The sequence below is a fragment of the Cervus canadensis genome, chromosome 10, assembly GCF_019320065.1.
Source record: "Cervus canadensis isolate Bull #8, Minnesota chromosome 10, ASM1932006v1, whole genome shotgun sequence".
Classification (NCBI taxonomy): Eukaryota; Metazoa; Chordata; class Mammalia; order Artiodactyla; family Cervidae; genus Cervus; species Cervus canadensis.
Window position 1 is genome coordinate 64,732,648 of NC_057395.1, and position 26,487 is coordinate 64,759,134.

Genomic DNA, 26,487 nt, shown 5'->3' on the forward strand with positions numbered 1-26,487 from the left:
CAGAGGTACATTCATGAAGCTTTATTGCATCTGTTTCCCTCACCAGGATGAAGCAACCAGGCACTTGAACCTGCAGTCTTATTTACATTCTCAAGGTGACAAAGCTCAATAACTCTAGATGCCAAGCTGTTAAAGGCTCCCTTTTTATACCAATAGTGAAGATGCTTCTTAAGAAAAATTTAACCTTGTCAATGGCACGTGGTTCCCATAATTAAAACAGTTGCAAAGAGCATAAAGTGCAGCTGCCAAAAAGTAACAAAAGATGCAAACAAAACAGATTCAAGTTGTTCCTCAGAGAGTACAATGATACACTCTGAGATGACAAACTTCCAGAGTAAAACAATCATGTAAATGGAGGAGTGGCAAAAATCAAACAATCTTTGCAGAGAAACGATACATTCTTGACCTTGGGCCTGGACGCATGAAGTCTGAGGTGGAGGGTTCTCCCCACTGGACGTTTTGGAAGCACCGTGGCCAAAACAGACACGACCTGGTACCATGACCACTTTCTTTGGGCTTCTAGGAGCCCACTGTATCCACATCCCCATCACACAGCACTGTGGTGGGAGAGGAGCACGGTTTTAACTACTCTAGGAATTAGGGTCAACTCGATTATCTACTGGGGGTGGGAGGGGGTGACAGAGCAGAACAGCAGACATTGCAAACGCCTGTCACCCTAGTGTCAACAGAGGAGCACCTGGTTACACAGTGGACGGTGGCAGCACCCCCAAGATGCTGGGGGTGATCTGCTGCCCTGCGGTCTGACCTCCTCCCCGCTCCCTCTTGCTCTGACCCAGAGCCAAGGCTGGCTCCCCACGCCTAGGCTGCCAGGGAGGCTTCTGTAAGGGCGTGGTGAAGTACAAGATGTCAGGGGCTCACAACTGCACTCCCCACGGCCCTGCCTCTGGCAGCCTCCAGACTTAGCTCTAACTCCAGACTCTGTTTAGCTCAGGAGCACTGCTCAACCACAGTGGTGGCTACTCCACTGATGGAGGTAGAGACACAAAGGGGAACCTGGAATTCACTGGGTAAGTCACTTTGTCTCAGCATAGGCAGCCAGTCTTTGCCCTGAAACTCATCAAATGCACTGAACTGGCAAAAATTAAGTCCTAGCTCTGAGCAGCCTTGAGGACGGTTCCTATGATGGCCTCTGATCAGCACCCAAGCGAGAGGCAGAGGTCAGGGGGACGGGAGCTGCTTTCTCCAGGCTGGGCAGTGGTGGAACCCTCAGGGCATGGGCAGTGAGCACTCAGGAGAGAAAGAAACCCACATGGGCTGGAGCCACAGCTGACCCAGGGGACAGCCTGGTTTGGGGAGTCCCTCTGCTACTGGAGCTAGGGGGTCTCCTGTAAGGCAGTTTTATGTCCCATTTCGGAGGAGGCCAGCACCCTCAGATCTTTTCAACACATCAATCAGGCCTCTCCTTGAAGAGCTGGAGCCCCTTCGTGGCCCTCCCATACTGTTGACCCCAACCTGGCAGTTTATGGGGGGCTAAAAGGGTGAGGGGAGGTGCCTTTCACTAATGTTGCAATCCACTCAAGGAAAGCTAGCCTCAAATTCAGGGTGACGGGCACCTCCTCAGGGGGCTGGGGTTTCACATTCTGTTTTTAACCACGGCTGTTCATGACAACCCCAACTGCAAATTCCAGTGTGTGCCTTTGTCTTATTTCCAATTTTTTTAAAAAACACTATAATGTCATAAGAGTTCAAAGTACTTAAAAAAGCTGTTAATTCTAAGAAAATAGACTGCTAAAGAAGAAAGACTTTGATTAATATTAAAAAGAGGCAAGGCTGTGCTTTCCATAGCTCATGTTAATAAGGTCTGCCTAATACCTGTTCCTCTAGATAAAAATGACTTAGTATGTGCGTACATTCAAGATATAAAATATAAAGCACTAGCTGTCACTCCATTTGTAGACCTCTGTGGCCAAATTCCCTAAATTAATTGTGCTGGGAGAGGAGGGAAAGGGGATGGGGAGGGGCTTTTTGTAAACAAAAAGTGCAGACATTCACAGCGAGTCATCTGAGAAAAGCTGGGTTTTGGCTTTGGACCCTTCCTGGATGCCAGCTGTATTCCACTCCAATTTCCGAGGTGTTATAAGCGGGGCTACAACGTCACCATCCTGTCAAAGAGAGAGTAACTAGGAATAGAGAAAAAAGCCAGTTCTCATGGTTTTGAGTGAATGTTACAGGCACACATATCTTCGTCCTGCAGACAGCCTGCTTCTGGGCAGACTTACTCTTGGGAAACCCCGGACAGTGTACATGCTTAATTAGAGACACACGGTCCTGGGAAGGGACGAGACTTCAGAGCAAAAGCCACCACACCAGTTCTTTTCAAAGACGGCCAGAAGCAGCACGTGGCCTGGCTCGGTGACCCCGTCCCTTCACGCAGCTTCCGGGGACGCACCTTGCCCTGGTTTTCCAGGGAAAGAAGGAATGTGCTAGATCCTTGCTGGACCCTCTTTCTTAGTCTCCCCTGCAACAAATGGCCCAGGTCTACTAGATGGCAAAAAGAGGGGAAGGTAGTGTGTACCTGTGGAGCTTGACCTTTGCTCCATAATCAAAGCTGTCACTTTGGCCTCAGCTCCCTAGACTCCACCCAAAACGAGGGCTGGTGTCGAAGTGAAGCGACACTACGACTGGAAATCAAAGAGTGTGAGAAGTTAGGCCCTCCAGCGCCTGCCTCTGTCCTGAACTGCTCTTGAACTCGTGGCTGCATGAGGGTACAGGACTGTCAGAGCCTTTACTGCACGAGGAGAGAAGGCTCGTGTAGAACACTGTGGGCCTCACATGCCTACTTGCTCTCAGATCCGCTCTCCACCTCCCTCTGCCCTGCTCTGCGTAACAGGAGCTGCTCTTGTGAACCACATCTCCCAGCTCCCCTGCCTACTGGCCTCTAGTCAGGTTGGGCTAGTGGGAGGCACTGGTGGGAGACTGGAAGAGAGGTGGGCAGAGAAGTCAAGGTGCTTCTCTTATGGGCCCTCTGGTCGGGTACAGTGGCCGTGACTCTGTTGTAAACGCTGACTTGAACGTGTCACTTTCCTGCTTAAAACACCCCAATGGCTCCCACTGTTCTGGGGCTCCTGGCTTACAGGACTCTGCACAGAGCCCAGATCCCACCCCTAAATGCACCTCATTCTCTCTCACCTTCCGGTCCCCTACCCCCTTTACGCAGTTGACTCCTCATCCATCCTTCAGGTCTCAGCTTCCAAGCTCTTTTTAAAAAAATTAATTAATTTTTGGTTGCGCTGGGTCTTCATTGCTGCCCACGGGCTTTCTATACACGAGCAGGGTCTATACTCTAGTTGCAGTGTATGGGCTTCGCATTGTGGTGGCTTCTCTAGCTGTGGAGTGCGGGCTTGAGAGCATTGGCTCAGTAATTGTGGTACATGGGCTTACCTGCCCCATGGCACGTGAGATCCTCCCAGGCCAGGGATTGAACCCGTGTACCCTGCATTGGCAGGTGGATTCTTAACCACAGGATCACCAGGGAAGTCTTTCCAAGTCCTTCTTTAAATGAGTCTTTCCCAACCAACCAACTCTGGCATAAACCCTTCACCTTTTTGTTCCTCTGAGACTGTACACATTGCTCTGACCCCAAAGTACTTACGCACTACTGTGATTATTATTGACTCAAGTTTTTATTGTCCCCAACTAGAGTGAGACCCTCGGGAACTGTCTCAGGTACTGTTCCATCCCTGGTCCCGGACACAGGACCTGGGGGAACACTCATTCCCTGAGCGAATGTATCTGGCTCTAGGGTCCAAACTGAGTAGCTGAACTTGAGTAGCCTCTTATCTCTCTGTTTCCAGTCTCTCCACGTGCCAGTCTATCTGTCGCTAGAGTCTTCCTTCCTCATCAGGGGCTTAGTCTCCTTAGAAGCTATAGTTCTTAAGATGGACATACTTCCTTATTCCCACAGGTCTAGCTAGAGATAAAAGCCCAGAAGTAAATAATAATTACAGCAGGGACTTCCAGGGTGGTACAATGGATAAGAATCTGCTTGCCAATACTGGGAACAGGGGTTCAATCCTTGGTCCAGGCAGGAAGATCCCACATGCCACGGAGCAACTAAACCCATGCACCACAACTACTGAGCTCATGTCCTAGAGCCCGTGAGCCGCAACTACTGAGCCCGCGTCCTAGAGCCCGTGAGCCGCAACTACTGAGCCCGCGTCCTAGAGCCCGTGAGCCGCAACTACTGAGCCCATGCAGCACAAGCCTGTGCACCAAGAGCCTGCACTCCACAACAGAAGCCACTGCAATGAGAAGCCTGTGCACTGCGATGAAGAGCAGCCCCTGCTTACTGCAACTAGAGAAAGCCTGTGCACAGTGATGAAGGCCCAGTGCAGCCAAAAATAAATCAATAAAATTAAATAATACATAAATAAAATTGTTAAAAGAAAATAATTATAGCAGCATGGTAAGTCTTGAATACTCTCGGCAATTCCCTCCCCACTGTGCATAAGAATAACTCTTTCGTAGCTGATTTTCAGTGCTTCTCCACAATCAAGCTGATTTTTTCTGATTCCCCTGTCACCTCAACAATAAGACTTTTCTCCTCCAGTCAGACCATAGCTTCATAGCTATGTCTTCATAGCTCCCAAACACACCCGATTTGTTCCAGTTTCAATTTTGTGTAGCTCTCATTTCTCTCTGCTACTCATCCAAACACAATCCAGCTTTTGGATCTAGAAGAATCCTCCTTCCTACCTGACAGCTCTCTCAACCCTGAATACTAAAAGACTTCCCTGTGTCCCTCCCTCTGGCATTTGACAAAGATCTGATATACTGGGCTATTCTTTCACATCTAACCTTTCATTTTTGTTTCCTTCAGCATCCAATGCTTGGGGAGAAAAGAAGGTAGGGTGCTGTGAGAGACAGTACTAGACCAGGAAGCAGAACACTGTTTCCGACCTACCTACCAATCATTTGTTCAATCAACAACTATCAATTGGTCATGTTCTCTGTGCCAGGCATCCACCATGTTGCAGGTCAATAAAGGACCATTTCAACAACATTCTCTATGGGATTGGCAACTAGTGAATTTAAATAGGTTACAAGTTTGGGAACACTGAGTTTACTCAGCATTGGGAAAGTGATTTTACTAATGAAGTGAGCAGGAATTAGCCAGGTTTAGGTAGGAAACAAAAGAATTACAGGCAGAAGAAATAGCTCTGAGGCACAAAGGACAGAAACTTGTCTGCTAGTTTTAGTAACACTGACGTCACTTGTAGTTTTACTGAGAGTAGATTTAATACAGGCTGAGACCTTGGAGATGTTGCAATACATGCAAAGTACAATAAAATGACTGGTGAAACTACCAGGCTGTAAAACAGATAGCTAGTGGGGAGCTGCCGTATAGCACAGGGAATTCAGCTCAGTGCTCTGTAATGACCTAGAGGGGTGCAATGGGGGTGAGTGGGAGGGAGGCTCCAGAAAGACAGGATTTATGTTTACATAGAGCTGATTCACGTTGTTATACAGCAGAAACTAACACAGCATGGTAAAGCAGTTATACTCCAATTTTAAAAATAATTAAATCAAAAGATTAAAAGGGAGGCTTAATGTGGAAAAACTTTTTTTCCTCCAAATCAAGTCAAATGACTATTATTTTCTTTCTGTTTTATATTGGGAGTACAGTTGATTAACAATGTTCTGTCAGTTTCAGGTGTACAACAAAGTCATTCAGTTATACATAAATATGTATCTATTCGTTTTCAAATTCCTTTCCCATTTAAGTTGTTACATAATACTGAGCAGAGTTCCCTGTGCTATACAGAAGGTCCTGCGTCTTTGCTGGTTATCCATCTCAAATATGGCAGTGTGTTCATGTCAACCCCAAACTCCCTAACTATTCCTGCCCACCCCCATCCTTCACCCATGGTAACCATAAGTTTGTTCTCTAAGTTTGTGAGTCTGTTTCTGTCTTGTAAATAAGTTCATCAAACGACCATCATTTAAATGAGAACTTTTCAGAGGGAAGTAAACATTGCTTGTGGTTTTTACTTAAAAATTTCCGTGATGTATGCGAATAATAAGTCACCCACCTGTGGCTTGGTGAAGTCATTGATTAAACACCAATGGACGAAATGCTGTCGTGCAGCAAACAGAGTCTTTTCATCTGTCTTCTTACAGTAAACTCGAATCAGCTGCTCAGCAAATGTCCCTGGCAAAAACTGAGACACCTTTTTAAAGAAGGAAAGATTTCACTGTCACCTTAAATTTACACGCTGAAGAGAGATCAGCTGTTCCTAAACTCCATGCTTGATGTGATATTAAACGCACCATGTTGTTTTGGTATTTTATACCAATGATAATCCAAAGAAAAGAATTCAGGGTAACTGTCATACTGCAAGATGTCCCATAATTTTATGCCCATTAATAAAAGATAAAAGATTTGTATGATATAATTATATGAAGACTACAGACTCTCTCACAGAAGATATACAAATAAGCACATTTAACTTAGATGACTTCAACCATATATTCCTGTCCCACCAGACTTATAAATTACCTTCTAAACCAAAAAACAGAGCTTTCTTCAAGTTTAACAAATAGGAAAAACTGGCTGGTAAGATGGTCTAGTCTATGAAAATCAAGTATACTTTAATTTTAAAGATATGTTTCTGTTTCTTTTTTAAAAACTGTATACATTGACTTCAGAGCCTAACCTGCATGTTAAGATGCAACTTTACTACAAAGATTTGCCAAATGCTACTGTAAATAGTTACCTGGTCTCTAGTAATTATGATTGCCTTGCTGAGGTCACTCTTACAATAGAAGCGAACATGATCAATAGGATTCTTGTCTTCCATCCCATAATCCATGTTGATAACCTTAATACAAGCAATAAATGAGCGATCATGTACATAACAGCAATGAGAATTAAATTCAGGATTGTGAGGGTATCACAAGAAACGAAGCTAGGAGCCCTGGAGAAGTAGGAGCCCTGCTAGAGTGGCTCATAATTGAACAAAAGTAGGTCTGGTGCATGACCCATAGGGATTTGAAATCTGGGTAGGGTGAGGAGAGAGATTTTGTGCTTTCAACATAGGTAGGGTATAAAGTCAATATCCACTATGTGACAGACATGTCAGGCACTGTTGTGCAGAGATACAAGGACATTTGATAAAATCCCAGCCCCCACTGACCACATGGCCTAGACTAAGGTTCAGTTCAGTTCAGTCGCTCAGTTGTGTCTGACTCTTTGTGACCCCATGAACTGCAGCACGCCAGGCCTCCCTGTCCATCACCAACTCCCGGCATCCACCCAAACCCATGTCCATTGAGTTGGTGATGCCATCCAACCATCTCATCCTCTGTCGCCCCCTTCTCCTCCTGCCCTCAATCTTTCCCATCATCAGGGGCTTTTCAAATGAGTCAGCTCTTCACATCAGGTGGCCAAAGTATTGGAGTTTCAGCTTCAAGATCAGTCCTTCCAATGAACACCCAGGACTGACCTCCTTTTGGATGGACTGGTTGGATCTCCTTGCAGTCCAAGGGACTCTCAAGAATCTTCTCCAACACCACAGTTCAAAAGCATCAATTCTTCGGCACTCAGCTTTCTTTATAGTCCAACTCTCACATCCATACATGACCACTGGAAAAACCATAGCCTTGACTAGATGGACCTTTGTTGGCAAAGTAATGTCTCTGCCTTTTAATATGCTGTCTAGGTTGGTCATAACTTTCCTTTCAAGGAGTAAGCGTCTTTTAATTTCATGGCTGCAGTCACCATCTGCAGTAATTTTGGAGCCCAGAAAAATAAAGTCAGCCACTGTTTCCCCATCTATTTGCCATGAAGTGATGGGACCGGATGCCATGATCTTAGACTAAGGTAGAACAAATAATTATAAAAGTAATTACTGGGGAAAAAAAAAAGTAACTACTGGGAATTCCCTGACGGTACAGTGGTTAGGACTTGGCGGTCTCACTGCCAGGGGCCTGGGTTTGATCCCTGGAGTTTGATCCCCGGAGTTTGATCTGAAGACTAAGATCCTGCAAGCTGTATGGTGGTGTGGCCAAAAAATTTTAAAAAACAAAAGAGCTACTAAGGAAAAGCAAATGGTGCTGTGAAACTTTGTGACCTGAGAACCTAGTAGTCTGGGGCTCCTATGCAGTGACTGAAAATATTCTCCTGGGAAAGTGATTTTACTAATAAAGTGAGCAGGAATTAACCAGGCTTAGGTAGGAAAGAAAAGAATTCTAGGCAGAAGAAACAGCTCTGAGGCACAAAGGACAGAAACTTGTCTGCTAGTTTTAGTAACACTGAAGTCACTGGTGGTCTTAGTGAGTAGTTTTAATACCAGCTTAGACCTTGGAGATAATGCAATACATGCAAAGTACAATAAGATGATTGGTAATAAAACGAGTAGAGCTGTATATGATGGTGGCAGAAAAGCGGTTCAGAAGTAGACGAAAATGGACTTCTCTAATGGTCCACTGGTTAAGGCTCCATACTTCCATTGCAGGGGCACAGGTTTGGTCCCTGGTGGGGGAAGTAAGATCCCGCATGCCACATGGCATGGTTTAAAACAAACAACAATGAAGCAAAAAAGAAGTCGAGAAATAAAAGAGAGAAGAGAAGTCTTAGAAGTTTGGTTGTTAAGAGAGGCAAGAGGGGAGACTATGGAGTGGACTGTGGTACCCAGGAAAGGTAAGGGGACAAGCTGGAAGAAAGGAAGAAGACAATAAACTGGAGTTCCCAATGAGCTAGGAACAAGAAAGTAAGGAAGAAAGGGGTTTGTGGACAGAGATGGGATGCTTAAATTAGTGAATTTTAGAGGAAGGGCATTTTTCAATGTCAACAAGGTTCAGAGTGCATAATGTGCTGAGTGTGCTGGCTGAGGTGGAGGGGATAAGGTCATTGAGGACAAGGATAAGGAGATCAGAGCTGGCATTATGGGACTATGAAGCCACTAAGGATGATGGCAGGAACTAGAGTGAGTGGAAGGCTCTATACCATGCCAAAATCTTCAACCAAGAGGACAGGAGCTGGTTTAAGGATGGCAGTCTCAGAGGAATGGGGATATTGCCTGGGGTCTGGAGATGGTAGTAGGGGACAAAAGGACTGATGACCAGGAAGATCTCCTGACCCTAAAAAATGTGCTTTTCCTGAAAGAGCTGCAGGGGAATAAGGTTCTCAGGGGATAGCAGGTTACATGCAACAAAGGCAAAGAGATAGTGAAGAGGCTGAAGATACAGGTGCATTAATTATGGAATGGAAATTCCTAAGGGCTTCATGGACAGGTTCCGGACAAGGGAAGAGACTGGAAATGAAATAACAGGAAGAAATAGAGTAATGTGGCGAGGATAGTGAAAAAAAAAAAAAAGAACAGATGATAAGACTTATCCTGTGAGTGGTGACAGAAGAAAACCAGTATATGAGCTTTGGTGGCAATGCTCCCTGTGAGAACTGTGGACATCTGAGATTCAGCCGTGGTCCAGAAGTGAGCCCGGCGTCGGCAGTACCTGGCTGGCCCTCCTGTTCTGTGGGGTCCACGGGCTCTGAGAGCTGCATCCCTCTGATGTGAGGGAGAACTGCTTAGTCCTCTCCATGATCCTGGGGCTGGTGCTGTCACAGGCCTCCGTGTAGTGCCATGTGCGAGAGACCTGATACAGCCTTGACATTTTTACCGATCGTGATAAGGCATGAATACTAATCAAATTTTCATCAATTTTACAAGTGCTCCTAGCTCTTAGGTATTTATTTCCTTGGCTTTAAAATTGGAATAAATGGTAATCCTCATTTTCTCTACAATGTACTGTAAATTCCTCCTTTAAGCAGATTTGAGGAAATCTGCAGTTATTCTTCCAGAGGGGAATGTTATAGTAGCTGGAGATCCCATTCTTAAAGGGCTCTCGGGCTCAGTAGGTGTGGCCTGTGGACTCGGTAGTTGTGGCGCACAGGCTTAGCTGCCCTGTGGCATGTGGACTCTTCCTGGAGCAGAGATCGAACCAGTGTCCGCTGCACTGGCAGGCAAATTCTTAACTACTGGAGCACCTAGGAAGTCCCAGAGATTTTTAACCAAGGACTCAAGAGTAAAAAGTAGCTACAGACCAACAACTACATATTTTTAATTCTAACTAGTAAATTATGTCTTACAGCCCATTAGATAACCATAAAATTACTAGTCGCAGTCTTAAAAGGAGTCACGCATAGTAAAATAGACCACATAAATTTATCACACCGTAAAACTAAAAGTGGAATGCGAATACATGATAAGACATGTAGCTAGCAATTTTACTTGCTTTCTCAGAATATAGAAGGGCTTTACCCATCTTAAAATGGATAGTTATTTTTTCTGATTATAAAACTCTTATACCACACTCACTATAAGAAAGTGTCACCTGCAATTCTACCACCCAGATAGAAATAATGTTAATATATCCATGATTTTTCAGTGTGTTCACTGTATACACACGTGTATATAAATTTAAAGATGCAAAAATAAAATAATTCCGTATGTACTTTTTGCACTTATTATAAACATCTTTCCATGTTAAAAACAACTTTTAATGCTTGCATTATTACACTGACATATACACTTTCCCTCAAATTTCACACTATAATAATGCCACAATAAATATATTTGTGTTTTTGTGCAAAACTGATTATCTCCTTAGGACAAACCTCCAGACTGAAATTGCCAGGTCAGTTAAAACTGACCCAAGTTTGATCTTTTGTGTCAATTTATACTTCCATTACCACGTATTTTTATTATCACAAAATCTTAAAAAAATTTTTTTATCTTATACATCTGAGAATCAAAAAACTCATTGTATCAATTTGCCTACAGGTTAATAAGAAAGTTAAACTTCTTTTCATGTCTACTGGCCATGTGTATGTCATCTTCAATGCATGAGGCCACCTGGATGGAGATGAACTGGGAAGTGGGGGACTACTAGGAGCAATGCTCTGCCCTGAGGGCAAGGACAGACACGTGCAAACCCAGGGGTAACATTTTGGAGAGGGAAGTCTTTCAGAGCCTCAGGAAGTCAGGATGTGAGATCCCTTTATTCTGATGGAACTTCATCTAATGAAACAGGAACCTGCAGCCTGATCTGCTGATCTAAGGCACTTGAACATATAGCCAAGGAAATAGAAAGGGGGTTCAAGGGCAAAGAATGGTTATAGAAAGATTGCCCTTCACTCAAAGATGCGTCAGCAAGAAGATAAGAATTGAGAGGCTTATGGAAAAAGTACACAGGGAAGACTGTCCTGAGATTTCAGGAGTAGAACTCTGAAAAGAATTTCTTATGAGAGAACAGAAGAAAATGTTAGAAAGTCATTCGGCATTCTCATAGGATATAAGAAGACACTACATTCTCTATGAAAATAGGAGTCAAAAAGTCTTAACTTTTTCCTTTGTGTGTGTGTGCTATTAAAAAATTATTGGTATGTATTACTTTTTTTTTTTTACATACCTTGGCCTAGTTGTTTTCCCTACTTTATTCAGTTGAAATCTGAATTTTGCAATAAGGAGTTCATGATCTGAGCCACAGTCAGCTCCTGGTCTTGTTTTTGCTGATCGTATAGAGCTTCTCCATCTTCGGCTGCAAAGAGTATAATCAATCTGATCTGGGTATTGACCGTCTGGTAATGTTCATGTGTAGAGTCATCTCTTGTGTTATTGGTAGAGGGTGTTTGCTATGACCGGTGTGTTTTCTTGGCAAAACTCTGTTAGCCTTTGCCCTGCTTCATTTTGTACTCCAAAACCAAACTGCCTATTACCCCAGGTATCTTCCTATTTTTGCATTCCAGTCCCCTATGATGAAAAGGACATCTTTTTCTGGTGTTAGTTCTAGAAGGTCTTGTAGATCTTCATAGAACTGTTCAAATTCAGCTTCTTTGGCATTAATGGTTGGGGCATAGACTTAGATTACTGTAAAATTGAATGGTTTGCCTTGGAAACAAACTGAGATCATTCTGTTGTTTTTGAGATTGCACCCAAGTACTGCTTTTCAGACTCTTTTGTGGACTACTCCATTTCTTCTAAGGGATTCTTGCCCACAGTAGTATATATAATGGTCCTCTGAATTAAATTCATCCATTTTAGTCCACTGATTCCTAAAATGTCGATGTTCACTCTTGTCATCTCCTGTTTGACCACTTCCAATTTACTTTGATTCATGGTCCCAACATTCCACATTCCTATGCAATATTGTTCTTTACAGCATTGGACTTTACTTTCACCACCAGACACATCCATAACTGGGCGTTGTTTCCACTTTGACTAAGCCTCTTATTCCTTCTGAAGTTATATCTCTGCTCTTCTCCAGTAGCGTATTGGGCACCTACCAACCTGGGGAGTTCAATTTTCAGTGTCATATCTTTTTGCCTTTTCATACAGTTCTTAAGGCAAGAATGCTGAAGTGGTTTGCCATTCCCTTCTCCAGTGGACCCCCTGATGTGAAGAGCCCACTCATTAGAAAAGGCCCTGATGCTGGGAAAGATTGAAGGCAGGAGGAGAAGGGGACAACAGAAGACAAGATGGTTGGATTGCATCACCAACTCAATGGACGTGAGTTTGAGCAAGCCCTGGGAGATAGGGAAGGACGGGGAAGCCTGGCATGCTGCAGTTCATGGGGTCACGACTGAGCAACTGAACAACAACAATTACTTTTTTGATCAAGAAAACATTCAAAAATCACTATATACAATGCTCTGTTAATAACATGACCACAATTACATAAAAATATTGACAATATTGACATAAAAATATGTCAAAGAAAATTTTGTTCATTGTTGTTTAGTCCCCCAGTTGTGCCCGACTCTTTTGCGACCCCACGGACTGTTAGCCCAGCCTGCCAGGCCCCTCTATCCATGGAATTTCCCAGGCAAGAATACTGGAGTTGGCTGTCATTTTAAAAATCTGCCTAATGTTAGTTTCTTCTGTGATATCATAGGTGATTCTCTTCTATCCATCTTTTTTCTGTATTTTCCAGATTTTCTATAATGACCAGGTACTACTGTTATAACAGGGGTGGTAGTGATGCTTTACCTTAAATAAATTCTTTGTGTAGCATGTTATTGAGCTAACTACTTACATCCACTATCACGTCTTCAGCCTTCAGTTCAGCTTCTAGCTGTACATCACTGGGTTTAGCACTGGCGACCTCTTCCGGAAGGTGTTCGTAGTCTTCCTGGAAAAGACAAGGCTCCTCATGTTAGAACTCCAGTTCTTCATCCTACAGTGTTTGTGCCACGAACAGGGTTCTTCTCTAAAAATGGCACTTTACCAAGAAATGTAGATAGAGATTTCCCTAACAAATTATACCCATGCTACCTTTTAATCAAATCACAATAGTGTGATTTTCATAACAGAATTTCACATTGAAAGAAATGAGGCATTAACCTATTAGTAAAACAAGAAGAAGTAAAGTGTGACCTAAGGAAGTATTGTGTAGCAGGGTGTGGTTATCAGCATAGCTTGTGTTACAGGTTTTTTGACAAAGATAAGACCCTTCAACAAGCAGGAGAGAGAACTAATGACTGAACTAAGGAAGGCAGGCAAGCACTGTCTGGGAGAAAGTGATAAACTGTGAAAGAAGGAAGTAGTTAAAAAGCAGGTCCTTAAAGTCTCAAAGAAGCTCATGCAGAGGCCTTATTATGAGGCCCCTTTTCCATTACATTCATTTTCTGGTCTTTGGATCTAGACAAAATTTGAGGCCCCCTCTCACTTCCGAGTTGAGAAAGTAAAGGTTTGGAATAAATAAGGCTTGACTTTGAATCCTAGCTCACTTAGTGTGCTTCTGTAGGCAAGTTATTTAATCTTTCCCAAGCCTCAGTCTGTCTGCAAGATAGGTCTCAAGAGACTGATGTGAAGATTCAATGAGAACATATTAATATAAAGGGCTTATTATACAGCTGTGGTATTGTGATGGGAATGGTTTCCTGTTGTGGGGACAGAGGACTTTTCAACTTACCTTTTGAATTCTTTGTTTCTTGGGCTGAGTCTCACCCACAAACTTGTATAGATTACGGGATTCAATTTTCTTTAAAATTGTTCGTGCAGCATCCAATCTGGGATCAGTGGAGTATAAGATCTCCAGAAAAATGTTATCTGCCAATTTGATGAAATTTCAGTTATATTAAAATAAAAAATAAACAAAAAAAACAAAAAAACCCCCCAAGATTTAAAGAGACTCATACATTGCTGTACTTCTGAAATGATTTCAAGCAGAGGTTTACAAATGTACATACACTATGATTATAAAGATGTAAAAAAACTTTTGTAAAAAGTGCTCCAATCAGTGTCTTGGATTTGTTTCAGGATAACCTAATGAGTGGGAAAGGGGAGAGATGAGATAAGACTGCACTGGAGATGATGACTTGAGACTGAGTTTGGGGTACAAAAGTATATTAGTTTATTGCTTTTTTTTTTTTTTTTTTAAGAGAATGAAACTTAAGGAATTACAAAATTATGTCTGAGATCTGCTTCAAAATGGCCCAGGGTCTGATGGGGTGAAGGGATGAAATAAAACTGCCATGCTAATTATTGCAGCTAAATCATGAAGCTAAGTGATGTAAATTTCCTTAATAAAAAGTTTTTAAGGGAGTTCCCTGAAGGTACAGTAGTTAGGACTCAGTACTTTCACTGCTGGGGCTTGGGTTCGATCCCTGGTAGGGGAACTAAGATCCTGCAAAGAAAGGCACAGTCAATTAAAAAAAAAAGCTTTTAAAGGTTTCATTCCATGATGATAGAAGGCAGCTTAATTTCCTTCTTCCTTTTTCTTCAAACTTTTTATTTCAGAAATTTCAAAATAAAATACCCTTCACCAAAATTTATAAACTGTTTTGTTTCGACAGATGCAAACGCTCTCTGTATGTGTGCACATATAAATTTTTGAGGAAACATTTGAAACTTACAGACATCAAGATCCTTGACTCCTAAATATTTAAGCATATACCTCCCAAGAACAAGAACATTCTCTAACTTAATCACAATCATGTTAAGAAATTTAACAATGATATAAAGATATCTAACATACAATCTGTACTTGAATTTGTTTAATTGTTGCAATAATGCAATTTACAAATTTTTGTTGCTGGATGGAGATACCAATCAAGGATTATGGATGACATTAGTTGTTGTTTTCTAGGCTCCTCCCAACTAGAACTAGGTAATTCCAACTTCTTTCATGATGTTGACAATTTAGAAAAGTTCACATAGTCATTTTGTAAAATGTCCAGACTGAACTTGTTTGCTGTTTCTTCACCACTACATTCAAGGAAAACACTTATGAAGAACATTATACAAGTGTTATAACATCTAAGAGCACTACAATAGCTTGGCTCAGTGCATCACATCATGTGTCACATAATTGGCTTTGTTAACAAGTTCCAAAAGTTGGTTAGGGCAATAATCCCCAGGTTTTTCTCTGTTATAAATGAATCTTTCTGCAAGGTGATATTTTCAGAGGCTCTGATTATCCCAGTAAGTTTTCAACCAATGGTTTAGCATTCATTCATTATCCTTGATTGAATCAACCATTGCATTTTGCAAAGTGAATTTTATTAAAATGCCCTTTCTTGGCAAAATATTAGCAGCCTATGTCATTCATGTCACCTACACGTATATGTATGTTCTTCCCTCTTAATCCATGGTTAACAGATTCCTTACCCTCTCAGTAATGTTTTTAAAAAACATTTTTAAAAAACATGTTCATTTTATTTATTTTTCACTGTGCTGGGTCTTTTTTGCTGTGCACGGGCTTTCTCTAGTTGCGGCGAGTAGGGGCTACTCTCTAGCTGTGGTGTTTGGGCTTCTCCTGTGGTGGCTTCTCTTGTTGCAGAGCAAGGGCTCTAATGCCCATGGGCTTCAATAGCTGTGGCGCATGGACTTAGTTGCCCCACAGCACGGAGAATCCTGCCGGACCAGGTATGGAACCTGTGGCCCCTACATTGGCAGGAGGATTCTTAACCACTGAACCACCAGGGAAGTCTGGTTTTCATTATTTCTTTACATATTACACTCAGTTTGAAAAACAAAACAATTTTAATATAATAAGACCACACTTTTCTAATCCATGCTTTAATCTACCCTATTCCCAGCTAAATTAGGGAAATGCTTTCCCCCATGACAGAATCTCACTTCCTGAAGGCCTATCTAATTTCTGAGGTTCATCTCAAAAAGTGCCTAATTATGAAACCTTCCCCAGTGCATCCAAATCAGAGATGTAATTCCTTCTTCCTTCGAACCCCAAAGAACCTGACTGATACTCTTCTTATGCCTTTCATCTTATTCTACCAGGTACAGGTTTTGGGGTGGACTGACGTTTTCATTGGCTGAGTGGGCAGAAGAGGGATTAATGGGTCACAGGATACATATATGTTTAAAAGAAAATGCTCAAAAAAAAAAAAAGAAAATGCTCAAAAAAAAAGAAAATGCTCAAATTTTTCCAAGTGGCTGTACCATCCGCATTCCCATTGGCCATGTACGAGAGTTCTATTTGTTCCACATACATGTTTTCAGAAAGTAGTCATGTACAAAAGTAAAGGGAAGCTGCTTGTCTATTAAACTTAATGATTAAAGTACACTAAAAGAGTGTAAACAACATTCAACTTGGGAGTCAGAAGACTTGATTTGAGCTCAGGTTTGCCATTTATTAGGATAAGTTGCTTTCCTTCATTTGGCCTTAGTTTCCTCATCTGAGGAGTTTTAAGTAGATAATCTCTAAGGTTCTTTTGAGTTTAACATTCTAAGGCCCCAATTTAATTAAGGGATTTGAAGGTAAGGTCTTGCAAGAGAAGGAAAGGAAGGGATAAGGTCCATCTATTGCTTAGGAATATTGCAGAATAAAGACCAAGGTAAGAAAATGACTACCTAAGACAGTGGTCATAACATTTGCAATGCTTACGATAGTTTCATCCAGATAAGCTGAAACATCCATCAGAAATAGGAATTTAGGAAACAGAGAGAACAGAATAAGAAACAGTGGCATATTCATACAATGGACTACTACTCAGCAATAAAAGGGAATGAATTACTGATACATGCAATCTGGATAAATCTCAATGCTAAGTGAAAGAAGCCTTATGCAGAAGAATATATACTGTATGATTCCACTGATATAAAACTCTAGGACAGGTAATAGTGGTTGCTTCTAGAGATGAGGTGGGAACAGGTATTGACTGGGATGGAGCATAGAACTTTCTAAGGAGAAGATAATGTTCTGTGTCCTGCATTTGTCCAGCAAATGTTAACCTTACAATTTTTATAAACATACAAATTGCATGTAATTTTGCATAAAAAGAAAAAAATCTATAACAGTTACTGAACTTTAGTTAATCTGCATGCTGTAGGAATTAGGGTATACTGATGTCTGGAATTTACTTTCAAATATATCAAGCTTTAGATAGATTAATAAATGGATAGAGGGATGGTAAGTAATAAATATGTGATAAAGCAAGTCTGGTAAATGGTAGAATTTAGGTTCTATATATAGGTTTTAACTGTAAAATTCTTTTAACATTGCTGTATATTTTCAACACTTGTCCCTAAAACATGAAAAAAAATTCTAAAAAATTTAAAAATAAGAAGTGAAGATTTTCAAAATAAAGATGAGTTGCTTTTAGAATTGCAACAAAAGAAAGGAAGGCTCACGTGATCCTATTCCTTCAAGGTTGTGTTGTTATTAAGGACAATAAGGATCATATGACTGCTCAAAATAACATGCAAGAAAAGTAAGATGATTCCTGGCTCAAATGACTAAAGTGGAAAGGCAGTATGCTTATTCTCCTATATTCTGACAGTTAAAGCATAAAAATGTGACCTAATTTCTTTTTTGGGATTTTTGGCATTGTGACAATATCCAAGCAAGTGATCAGTGAATTCATCTCACTGAACAGGGTAAAAGCCAGTTTCAGTGTTCTAGTCACCGTGTTCATGGTGAGCAAGAGCTACATACAGTCACGTGCAGTTATGACCTCATTAAGATGTACAATATTTGACAGTTTGTCAGTTAACCCAAAAGTGTATAAAATCCAAAATTCATTTTTGTTTTAAACTGAAAAGATAATTTAAATGTAACATACTGTTATAGGATAAATGGTTAGGATTGGTCTCTCAGGAAGACTGAAGATGATTTTTAAAAATACAGCATCATTTGCTTCAATATGAGCAAAAGTTTAAAAATAACTATCTGCAAGTTGCTTAAATTCTCTTATAATCTTTTTTCCATTTCCAGCCACATAGCAATGGAAAACCAGTGTACCTACTAAGGTATTATTAAAACAAAACACAGAAACAATTCAAATACATTATCCCCTATAAGTAACTCTGTCATCAATCCAACCCAGATGAATTAACAAGAAAAAAGTAAACTCACTTGTCACATTATAAACTGCAAATATTGATGGACACAGTATTCTCAGTGTACAGACATTTGATACACAGAATCACCATTTCACTTCTAACCTGTCCTTTAGGTATGATTGGAAAGTACCCAAAAAGTTAAAGTGTAATGGGGACTCTATTAATTGCCTGAAAGTCAAAGTGTTAGTTGCTCAGTGATGTCTGACTCCTCTCCATCCCATGGACTGTAGCCCACTAGGCTCCTCTGTCCATGGAATTCTCCAGGCAAGAATACTGGAGTGGGTAGCCATTCCCTTCTTGAGGGTATCTTCCCAACCTAGGGATTAAACCCAGGTCTCCTGCATTGCAGGCAGATTCTTTACCATCTGAGCCACTAAGGAAGCCCATATAACTGCCTATACCATGTATAAAAAAAATTTAGTAGTGATGGAACAGGAAGCTGATCTTGGTTGTGTGTGAGGCCACTCAGCTTCTGCCATTCTCTCATTTCAGAAACTCCAGCCTTCTCACTGATTCTATCACTTTGTTTTTAGTTAAGCAGAGTCAGTTTCAGGATTTGCAACTAAGAACTCTTAACTGGTATATACTGTTTGGTTTATATCTTTTGCTTTACTGATCTTACCCACATTAAAGAATCAGTTGTGACACCTCACCCCTCTTCCTTCCCACACTAAGTTGCAGAGTTTGTTTCTGCCGAACTGCACAGAAATGTCTTTGGCATCCTGTTTTGCAACGAAAATTATGTTAAATGGGCAAGTCAGCTTTTTGGTACTGGTCTGGTATTATGAAAGTGTAATTATGTATTATAAAAGTGTAAGTTGCTCAGTCATGTCCCACTCTGCGTCCCCATGGACTATACAGACCACGGAATTCTGCAGGCCAGGAATTCTGGTCCCTTCTCCAGGGGATCTTCCCAACCCAGGGATCAAACCCAGATCTCCCACATTGCAGGAGGATTCTTTACCAGCTGAGCCACCAGGGAAGCCCAATTGTATTAGAAGTTAAAAATAATTAATATTGAGCACTTAGGCTACACTGGTAGCTCAGCTGGTAAAGAATCCACCTGCAATGCAGGAGACCCCAGCTAGACTCCTGGGTCAGGAAGATCCCCTGGAGAAGGCATAGGCTACCCCCTCCAGTATTCTTGGACTTCCCTGGTGGATCAGTCAGTAAAGAATCTGCCTGGAACGTCGGAGACCTGGGTTTAATCCCTGGGTTGGGAAGAGCCTCTGGAGGAGGGCATGGCAACCCACTCTAGTATTCCTGCCTGGAGAATCGCCGTGGACAGAGGAGCCTGGCAGGCTACAGTCCATGGGGCCACAAAGAGTCCGACAAGACTGAGCAACTAAGCACAGCACAGCACTTGTGTGCCAAGTACTGTTCCAAGTGCTATGTGCTTCAGTGTAGCGTCACAACTAAACCACATGCTCGGTATCATTACTCCCACTCTACAGATGAGGAAACAAGGTTCAGAGAGGTTAAATCACTTTATCAAGGTTACCTTGTGAGTGCAAAGCAGAGATAAAACTCAAATCCAGTAATATACAATACATTGGAATGTTTGGAAAATAACCCATCTGCAATCCAGGGAAAGTTTACATGGTTTCTGAGATGGACCATCTATGTTACCTTCTACTTCTTACCTGTCAGCTTAGTGAAGGCTTCCATGTCATCAATTGCTGTAGAAATGCGATACTTATTTCCTCTAGAACCTATTATCTCTATGTAAGGATCTGCTTTGAGGAAGGCATCTGTAATCCTAAAGATCATTTTATAAACATTTATGTTTATGAGTAAATTTGAATATTTGCTTTATGCTTTGTATAAAATTTAGGAAACCTCTCTACTTTTAAGAAACAAAATCTTATATAAAAAAATAAAAAAAAAAGGAAACAAAATCTTGAGACATAATGTTCTAAAGGCAATTGCTTCTCAGACTTATGGAGAACAAACTAGTGGTGATCAGTAGGCAGAGGGAAGGGGGCAGGTGAGGGAGTAAGAGGTATAAACTACTAGGTATAAAATAAGCTACAAAGATACACCATACAATGGGGAATGTAGTCAATATTTTATAATAGCTATAATGGAATATAATCTTTAAAAATTGTGAATCACTATATTGTACACCTGCAACTTACAATTAAAAAAAAAAAAGACAACTGCATCTCAACCATGCTAAGTAAGTCCACAATGATTTGTGGACTACCATATTTACTGTGCTCCAGGCATTACTACAAAGCTTTAGATACATCATTTATTTAATCTTTCTATCAGTAACACAGGTGTAATCAGCCTCAATTATATAGACATAGAAATTAAGTAATTTTCATTTAGTCAAGTTAGGAAGAAGTAGTACCAGACTTTGTTCCTAGATCTGAGTCTCTGCATTGAAAACAAACAAACCAAAAAAACCTCTTACCAAAATAACAGCTATACAAATAGGAGAAAGGATTCAAACTAGTCTGTTCATGACAAAAGGTTTTTACTGAAAAAACAGTAAAAGCTTAAAAGAGATCCATTTAAAACTATTTTAGGGTCACAGAAGTAACTTGACTCATACCCCACTTTTGGAAATTCCTCACAGGGTCTCTGAGTCACTTAGAGACCTGGTTGTACTTTTCTGCTTTGGTTCTGACTGGATCAGGGAGAAGTAAAATTCCTGTAGTGGTGGTTTAGTCACTCAGCTGTGTCTGACTCTTGCAACCCCATGGACTGTCACCTGCCAGGCTCCTCTGTCCATGAGATTCTCCAGGCAAGAATACTGGAGTGGGTTGCCATTTCCTTCTCTAGAGGATCTTCCTGACCCAGGAATTGAATGTGGATATCCTGCACTGCAGGCAGATTCTTCACTGACTGAGCTACAAGGAAAGCCCAAAATTCCTGTAGGTTTTATTGTTTTCTACAAATGTTGATAATTGACAGGGTAGGGAGAGACATTAATTTTCAAAATTCAATTTTGTCATTAATTTCAGAGCATCAATTATCCACATCTCATTTCTCACCTTGATGATTAATATCTGGCACCTAAGTGACTACGTGTGTGGAGATCTAAGCCATCCTAGGGTGTCCCCTTCCTGCCTAGCCTAAACCCCCTCTTCTGCTTGAGTCTGTCCTCTTTAACATTCACCTCCTCACCTCTAAATTCATTTTATGCTAGTTTTTGTTTTGCTTAAGGGAACCATTTTCAATTTGTTCACTTAAACTTTACTTGAATTTGTTTAGAAATCTCAACTTGACCCAAGTATGCTACTCTAGTAAAACATCATAGAAAATTTTATAGGGAAATAACAATCAAATTTCTTACATTGTATCAATGATGTTGCCAACTTTGTGTTGATAAGCTCTGCGGTGCAAACAGTTGCGTGTATAGAACATGTCATACAGGTTTCCAACCTCCTGCAGAAAGAGGTGAAACAAACATTAAGGTGAGATCAGATTAGGTTCCCTTGTTAGTAGACAAGCATATAAGTCAAGAAAAAGGGATGGTGGCATAAAAGAAGACTGGACACAGGTAAAATTCATCAAACCCCCTGAGACTCCCAAAAAAGAGCAAGGAAGACTCATAATACTACTAATCTGCAACTTTTATTCTTAGTAAACCAAAATCTACTGAGCATCGTAACTCTGTGATGCATTCTGTTTTAGGCATCTTAAATATATTTTTTAAATTTCCCAATAATTCTAGAAATTAGGTATTATTATTCTTCTAGTCTTCATTCTCAAAAGAAAGACTTTGTATAGTATAGTACTGTTATATTCTTTAGTAATATGACTAAACTAGCAGGGAACTAATGATTATAGGATTATAACTACCATGAAACACACAATATAGTGATTAAGGACAAGACTCAAGCCAAACTTCTAGATTGAAACTCCAGTTCTGCCATTAACTGTATGCCTTCTTTGTGCTTCAACTTGCTTATCTGTTAAATGGGAAAATAATAGTATCAATCTTACATGATTGTGAAGATTGGGTTAATCCTCTAAACCACTTAAAACAGTGCTGAGAACAAGACTCAGTAAATGTCTACTGTAGACAATAGACCATACAGGAGAAGTGAAAAGAGCTTGAAAATACTTACAAATGCTAAGCATGAAGTAAAGAGATAGACAATTTACCAGGTAGTGATTTTTCCAAATTATTGAAAGGCTATTTCTAGACTTCAGGCTAAGAATCACACCTTCCTTGTTGTCCTCTGACATAGCTTACCTTTTCTCTAGTACAAATATGCTTCATATTATCTACTTCACAGACACGGGCAAACTTAATAAAGCGCTTGTAATCAAAGCTATTTTGGATTCCAAGATGATGGCAGTCCCTGGAGAGATTCCCAAGCAGAGAGATGAAATTTTTCAGCAAATGAAACCATACCTTAAATATCAATACTAAAGTTATATACGGGTTTTATTTTGCTTGCTTATTTACTTAAATAAAAATTGTATCTATTTAAAGTATACAAGATTTTTTTTTCCCCTTCCTCCTCCAGCTTTATTGGATAGTTTAAAATTACATTTCTATTTTCTAGGACTTCAGTTGCTTTTTCCATCTGACTTTTAAAAACTGATTACAGCAAATGAAACACAGTTGTCTAAGTGATATAGTATACAAAAATAACATCTTGATTTCTGTGAAAATGCATTTCTCTGCAATTTAAAGTATACAAGATTTTTAATCAATTTTTCTGAAGTATTCAGTGCATACCTGGCAAAATAATCCCATTTGTCCACATCAATGCCATTTCTTTTATTGGCCACTATCTCATAAAGGAAGCTTTTTTCTTTAGGACGCCCTTTATAGAGCCACTGGAAGAGAAGAAAACCCACTGAAAGTTATAGAACAGGAGATAAATCTATTTATAAGCAAAGCAAGTATATTAACCTGAAAATTATAAACAGATATTAGATATTAGACTAAAAAACACAAAGGGAAGTTCTTTTTCCTAATTAAAACAAGACACCTACTTTCAGAACTAAGTTACTTTAGGCTTATATATAAAATTCTGCATACATATTCATTAAAAATATTAATATGTGTATTTTAATTGGGGGGATAACTTCTAAAGAACTCAGTTAAGAGCTGGAAGAACTATATAAGCCTTTTTTTTTCAACTAAACAGTAGAAATGTATCACATATTTTATCATTTAGTCTCCTAAAATAGCAAAATGTCACCCCTTCAAATAAAGATCTGAAGGAACCAAGAAAAGACTTGATGAAAAGAACCAGTCAGTTCAAATCAGATTGTACACAAACTTACCTTTGAAGAATCTTTGATGGGTGATGCAGGTGGTCCTGTAATTTGTTCCTTGATAAACGAAATATCTTCTTCAGGGATGAGACCATAGCTTTTCATGACATCTTGGAGCCCGTTAGAATTGATGAGGTGCTCAAACATCATAACTGAGCCCTGTTCATGCTAGGAAAAGTCAGCAGTATGGTCTGTTACAGACTCTAGTCCATCAGGGACCCCTGATTATTCAAATTACTCTTGGCTCCCTGGTAATTCAGAGATAAAGTTCTAATGCATGTTAATGATCTATTTTTTCAACTACAGTCTTACAGATATTTTAAAAAATCTGTCAAATTTGTCTATATTTTACCAGTCTACAAAACTTTACAATCCAGGTGCATCATTATTTCTTAAATATATTTAATGAGATATAATCATTTATAATACATATGTATTATAGAGCACAACTGAATATTACCAGATTATAAGGATAGAATACCTTTTTGTTTGTTTGTTTTTGGTGAGCTTCATGGTTTGCAGAATCTTAGTTACCTGACCAGAGATCAAACACAGGCCCTGGCAGTGCAAGTGCCAAGTCCTAATCACTGGACTGCCAGGAAATTCGCAGTAGAATACCATTTTAATGAATATTACTATAAAATTTAGTTCTATAGTATCGTCAGCTTTGGAATTTGTGAAGCTACAAGTTCTATTAGCATTTCCATCTAGTGGTGAAAAGGGGTAATTCCAAACTTGGAAGCAAAAAAAAAAAAAAAAAGGTGGCGGGTGTTCCAGAGATCTGAAGTCAAGATCTGGGCTGGAATCTCAAACTATAGACTCATTTTACTCATTGTCTCTGGTCACTCATTTGTAATTGTTATAACGATCAAATGGCCCCCTGGAGGGCCTTTGTTTTTCTAAGAACTGTGATAGGACAGATCTTTGCTAAGAACTGCTCTATCATAAAGTGAAGTCATTCAGTTGTGTCCGACTCTTTGCGACCGGTGAACTGTAGCCTACCAGGCTCCTCCGTCCATGGGACTCTCCAGGCAAGAATACTGGAGTGGGTTGCCATTTCCTTCTCCAGGGGATCTTCCTGACCCAGGGATCGAACCCAGGTCTCCCGCATTCGAGGCAGATGCTTTAACCTCTGAGCCACCAGGGAAGACATATCATCATAGTTCTTAGCAAAAACAAACTCAAGAAAGATGAAAACACAACCCTGAATGGTCCTATATATATTTTTTATTTTTAACTGAATCAAGGTACATACTAATTATATAGAGGAAAAAGAGTAAGTTCGTAGTGGGGAAATTTGGCAGTCATTGCCTTAATCAAGTGATTTCAGTTAATACTACCAGTAATGGCTTTAGACTTCATGTGCCTCTGATGGAACACACTAAGGTCACTATGTGGCACTTTGCCAAAAATAGATAGTCTGACAGTATGAGAAAACCGAAAACCAAAACTCAAATTGAGGAACATTCCACAAAATAATTTGCTTGTATACTTCAAAAGATGACAAGGCCTTGAAAGACAGGATTGAAGATTTGTTGTAGATCAAAAGAAACTTAATGAGAAATGACAACCAAGTGTAACGTATGGATGAATCAGGACCAAAAAAGGTTTTCTTCCCGCTTTTCTATGGATAGCTGATGAAATCTGAAAGTCTGTAAGTTAGATAATAGTATTGTATCAATATTAATTTCCTGATTTTGATAAATGTACTGAGGTTATGTAAGAGAATGTTCTTATTTTTAGGAAATACTCACTGATGCATATAGGATTAAAGGAGCATTCCTACAACATACTTTAAAATGGATCAGAAAAAAATTTATACACACAGAAAACTTTAAGTTTCACAAAGATAGCACAGACAATAATGACTAAAATTATACACAACTTAGGAGTAAACACAACAAAAGATGTATAAAATCTTTATGGAGAAAATTACAACATTTGTAATAGAAGAACAAAAGGCCAAAGATACCTAATAAAAGAACAAGATGTGGACAGCTGTCCTACCAACTATCAAGACTTCCTATAAAGTAGTGACAACTATGAATGTGTGGAATGGAATAGAATCCAGGAAGATTCATCATATACATAAAGTTCAAAAAATGTTGGGGTTGGTATTATAGAATCAGTGGGGACAGTGTAGAGCATTTGAGTGTAGATCAGTGGGACAATTCAATAAATAATTATCTATATTAAAAAAGAAATCAGATTTCTACCATGCATATGCAGAGAAATAAGTTCCCATGAGGTAAGGACTTACAGGTGAAAGGCAAAATATTTAAAGAAGAAGACTTGGGAATGGCTAAGTAGATCCTATTTAAATTGACCCTGCTGGAAAACAACTATTAACTCTGGATAACTTCCTGACCAACCTAGACAGCATATTAAAAAGCAGACACATTACTTAGTCAACAAAGGTCCGTCCAGTCAAAGCTATAGTTTTTCCAGTAGTCAGGTATGGATGTGAGATTTTGTTAGGGGAAGCACACTGATTGAAACCGCCCACCCTGGCCAGGCACCATAGTAACCATTTGCATGAGTTGTTTTAAGACAGGAGGTCCTGTTAAGGAACATAGAACTAATAAGCCACCACTAACCGGAAGAGTTCAGGAAAGGTCAAAAGGAGACACTACAGGTCTGACCACCTCCCAGAATCCTTCTCTCTGGCATCCATCTTGGCTGAACAAGGTGTGCACCACCAGGAAGGACTCTGAGTCAGAATGATTGGCTAAGGACAACCCAGAAACTAATCCCATCACCATAAAACCCTTGACTGTGAGCCATGTGGCAGAGCTGTTCTCCTGGGCTCCCTTACCCTCCTGCTCTCCACCCAGGTGCCCTTTCCTAATAAAATCTTTTGCTTTGTCAGCACATGTGTCTTCTCGACAATTCATTTCTGAGTGTTGGACAAGAG

The 26,487-nt window shown here is 40.2% G+C and overlaps 1 protein-coding gene across 1 annotated transcript in view; it reads right to left on the reverse strand.

Annotated features, from left to right (window-relative positions):
- Nucleotides 1-6: 6 nt before the first annotated feature.
- SAMHD1 (SAM and HD domain containing deoxynucleoside triphosphate triphosphohydrolase 1) overlaps nt 7-26,487 on the reverse strand; it is a 54,431-nt gene continuing 27,950 nt past the window's right edge. Inside the window, exons 7-16 of the mRNA XM_043478680.1 lie at nt 23,583-23,741; nt 23,029-23,129; nt 22,537-22,645; nt 21,631-21,722; nt 19,970-20,085; nt 13,936-14,072; nt 13,057-13,152; nt 6,738-6,842; nt 6,054-6,191; nt 7-2,123 (exon numbers count right to left, since the gene is read on the reverse strand). Coding sequence (XP_043334615.1) covers nt 2,010-2,123; nt 6,054-6,191; nt 6,738-6,842; nt 13,057-13,152; nt 13,936-14,072; nt 19,970-20,085; nt 21,631-21,722; nt 22,537-22,645; nt 23,029-23,129; nt 23,583-23,741 — 1,167 coding nt within the window. The 3' untranslated portion in view covers nt 7-2,009. The remainder of the gene's footprint in view (nt 2,124-6,053; nt 6,192-6,737; nt 6,843-13,056; nt 13,153-13,935; nt 14,073-19,969; nt 20,086-21,630; nt 21,723-22,536; nt 22,646-23,028; nt 23,130-23,582; nt 23,742-26,487) is intronic.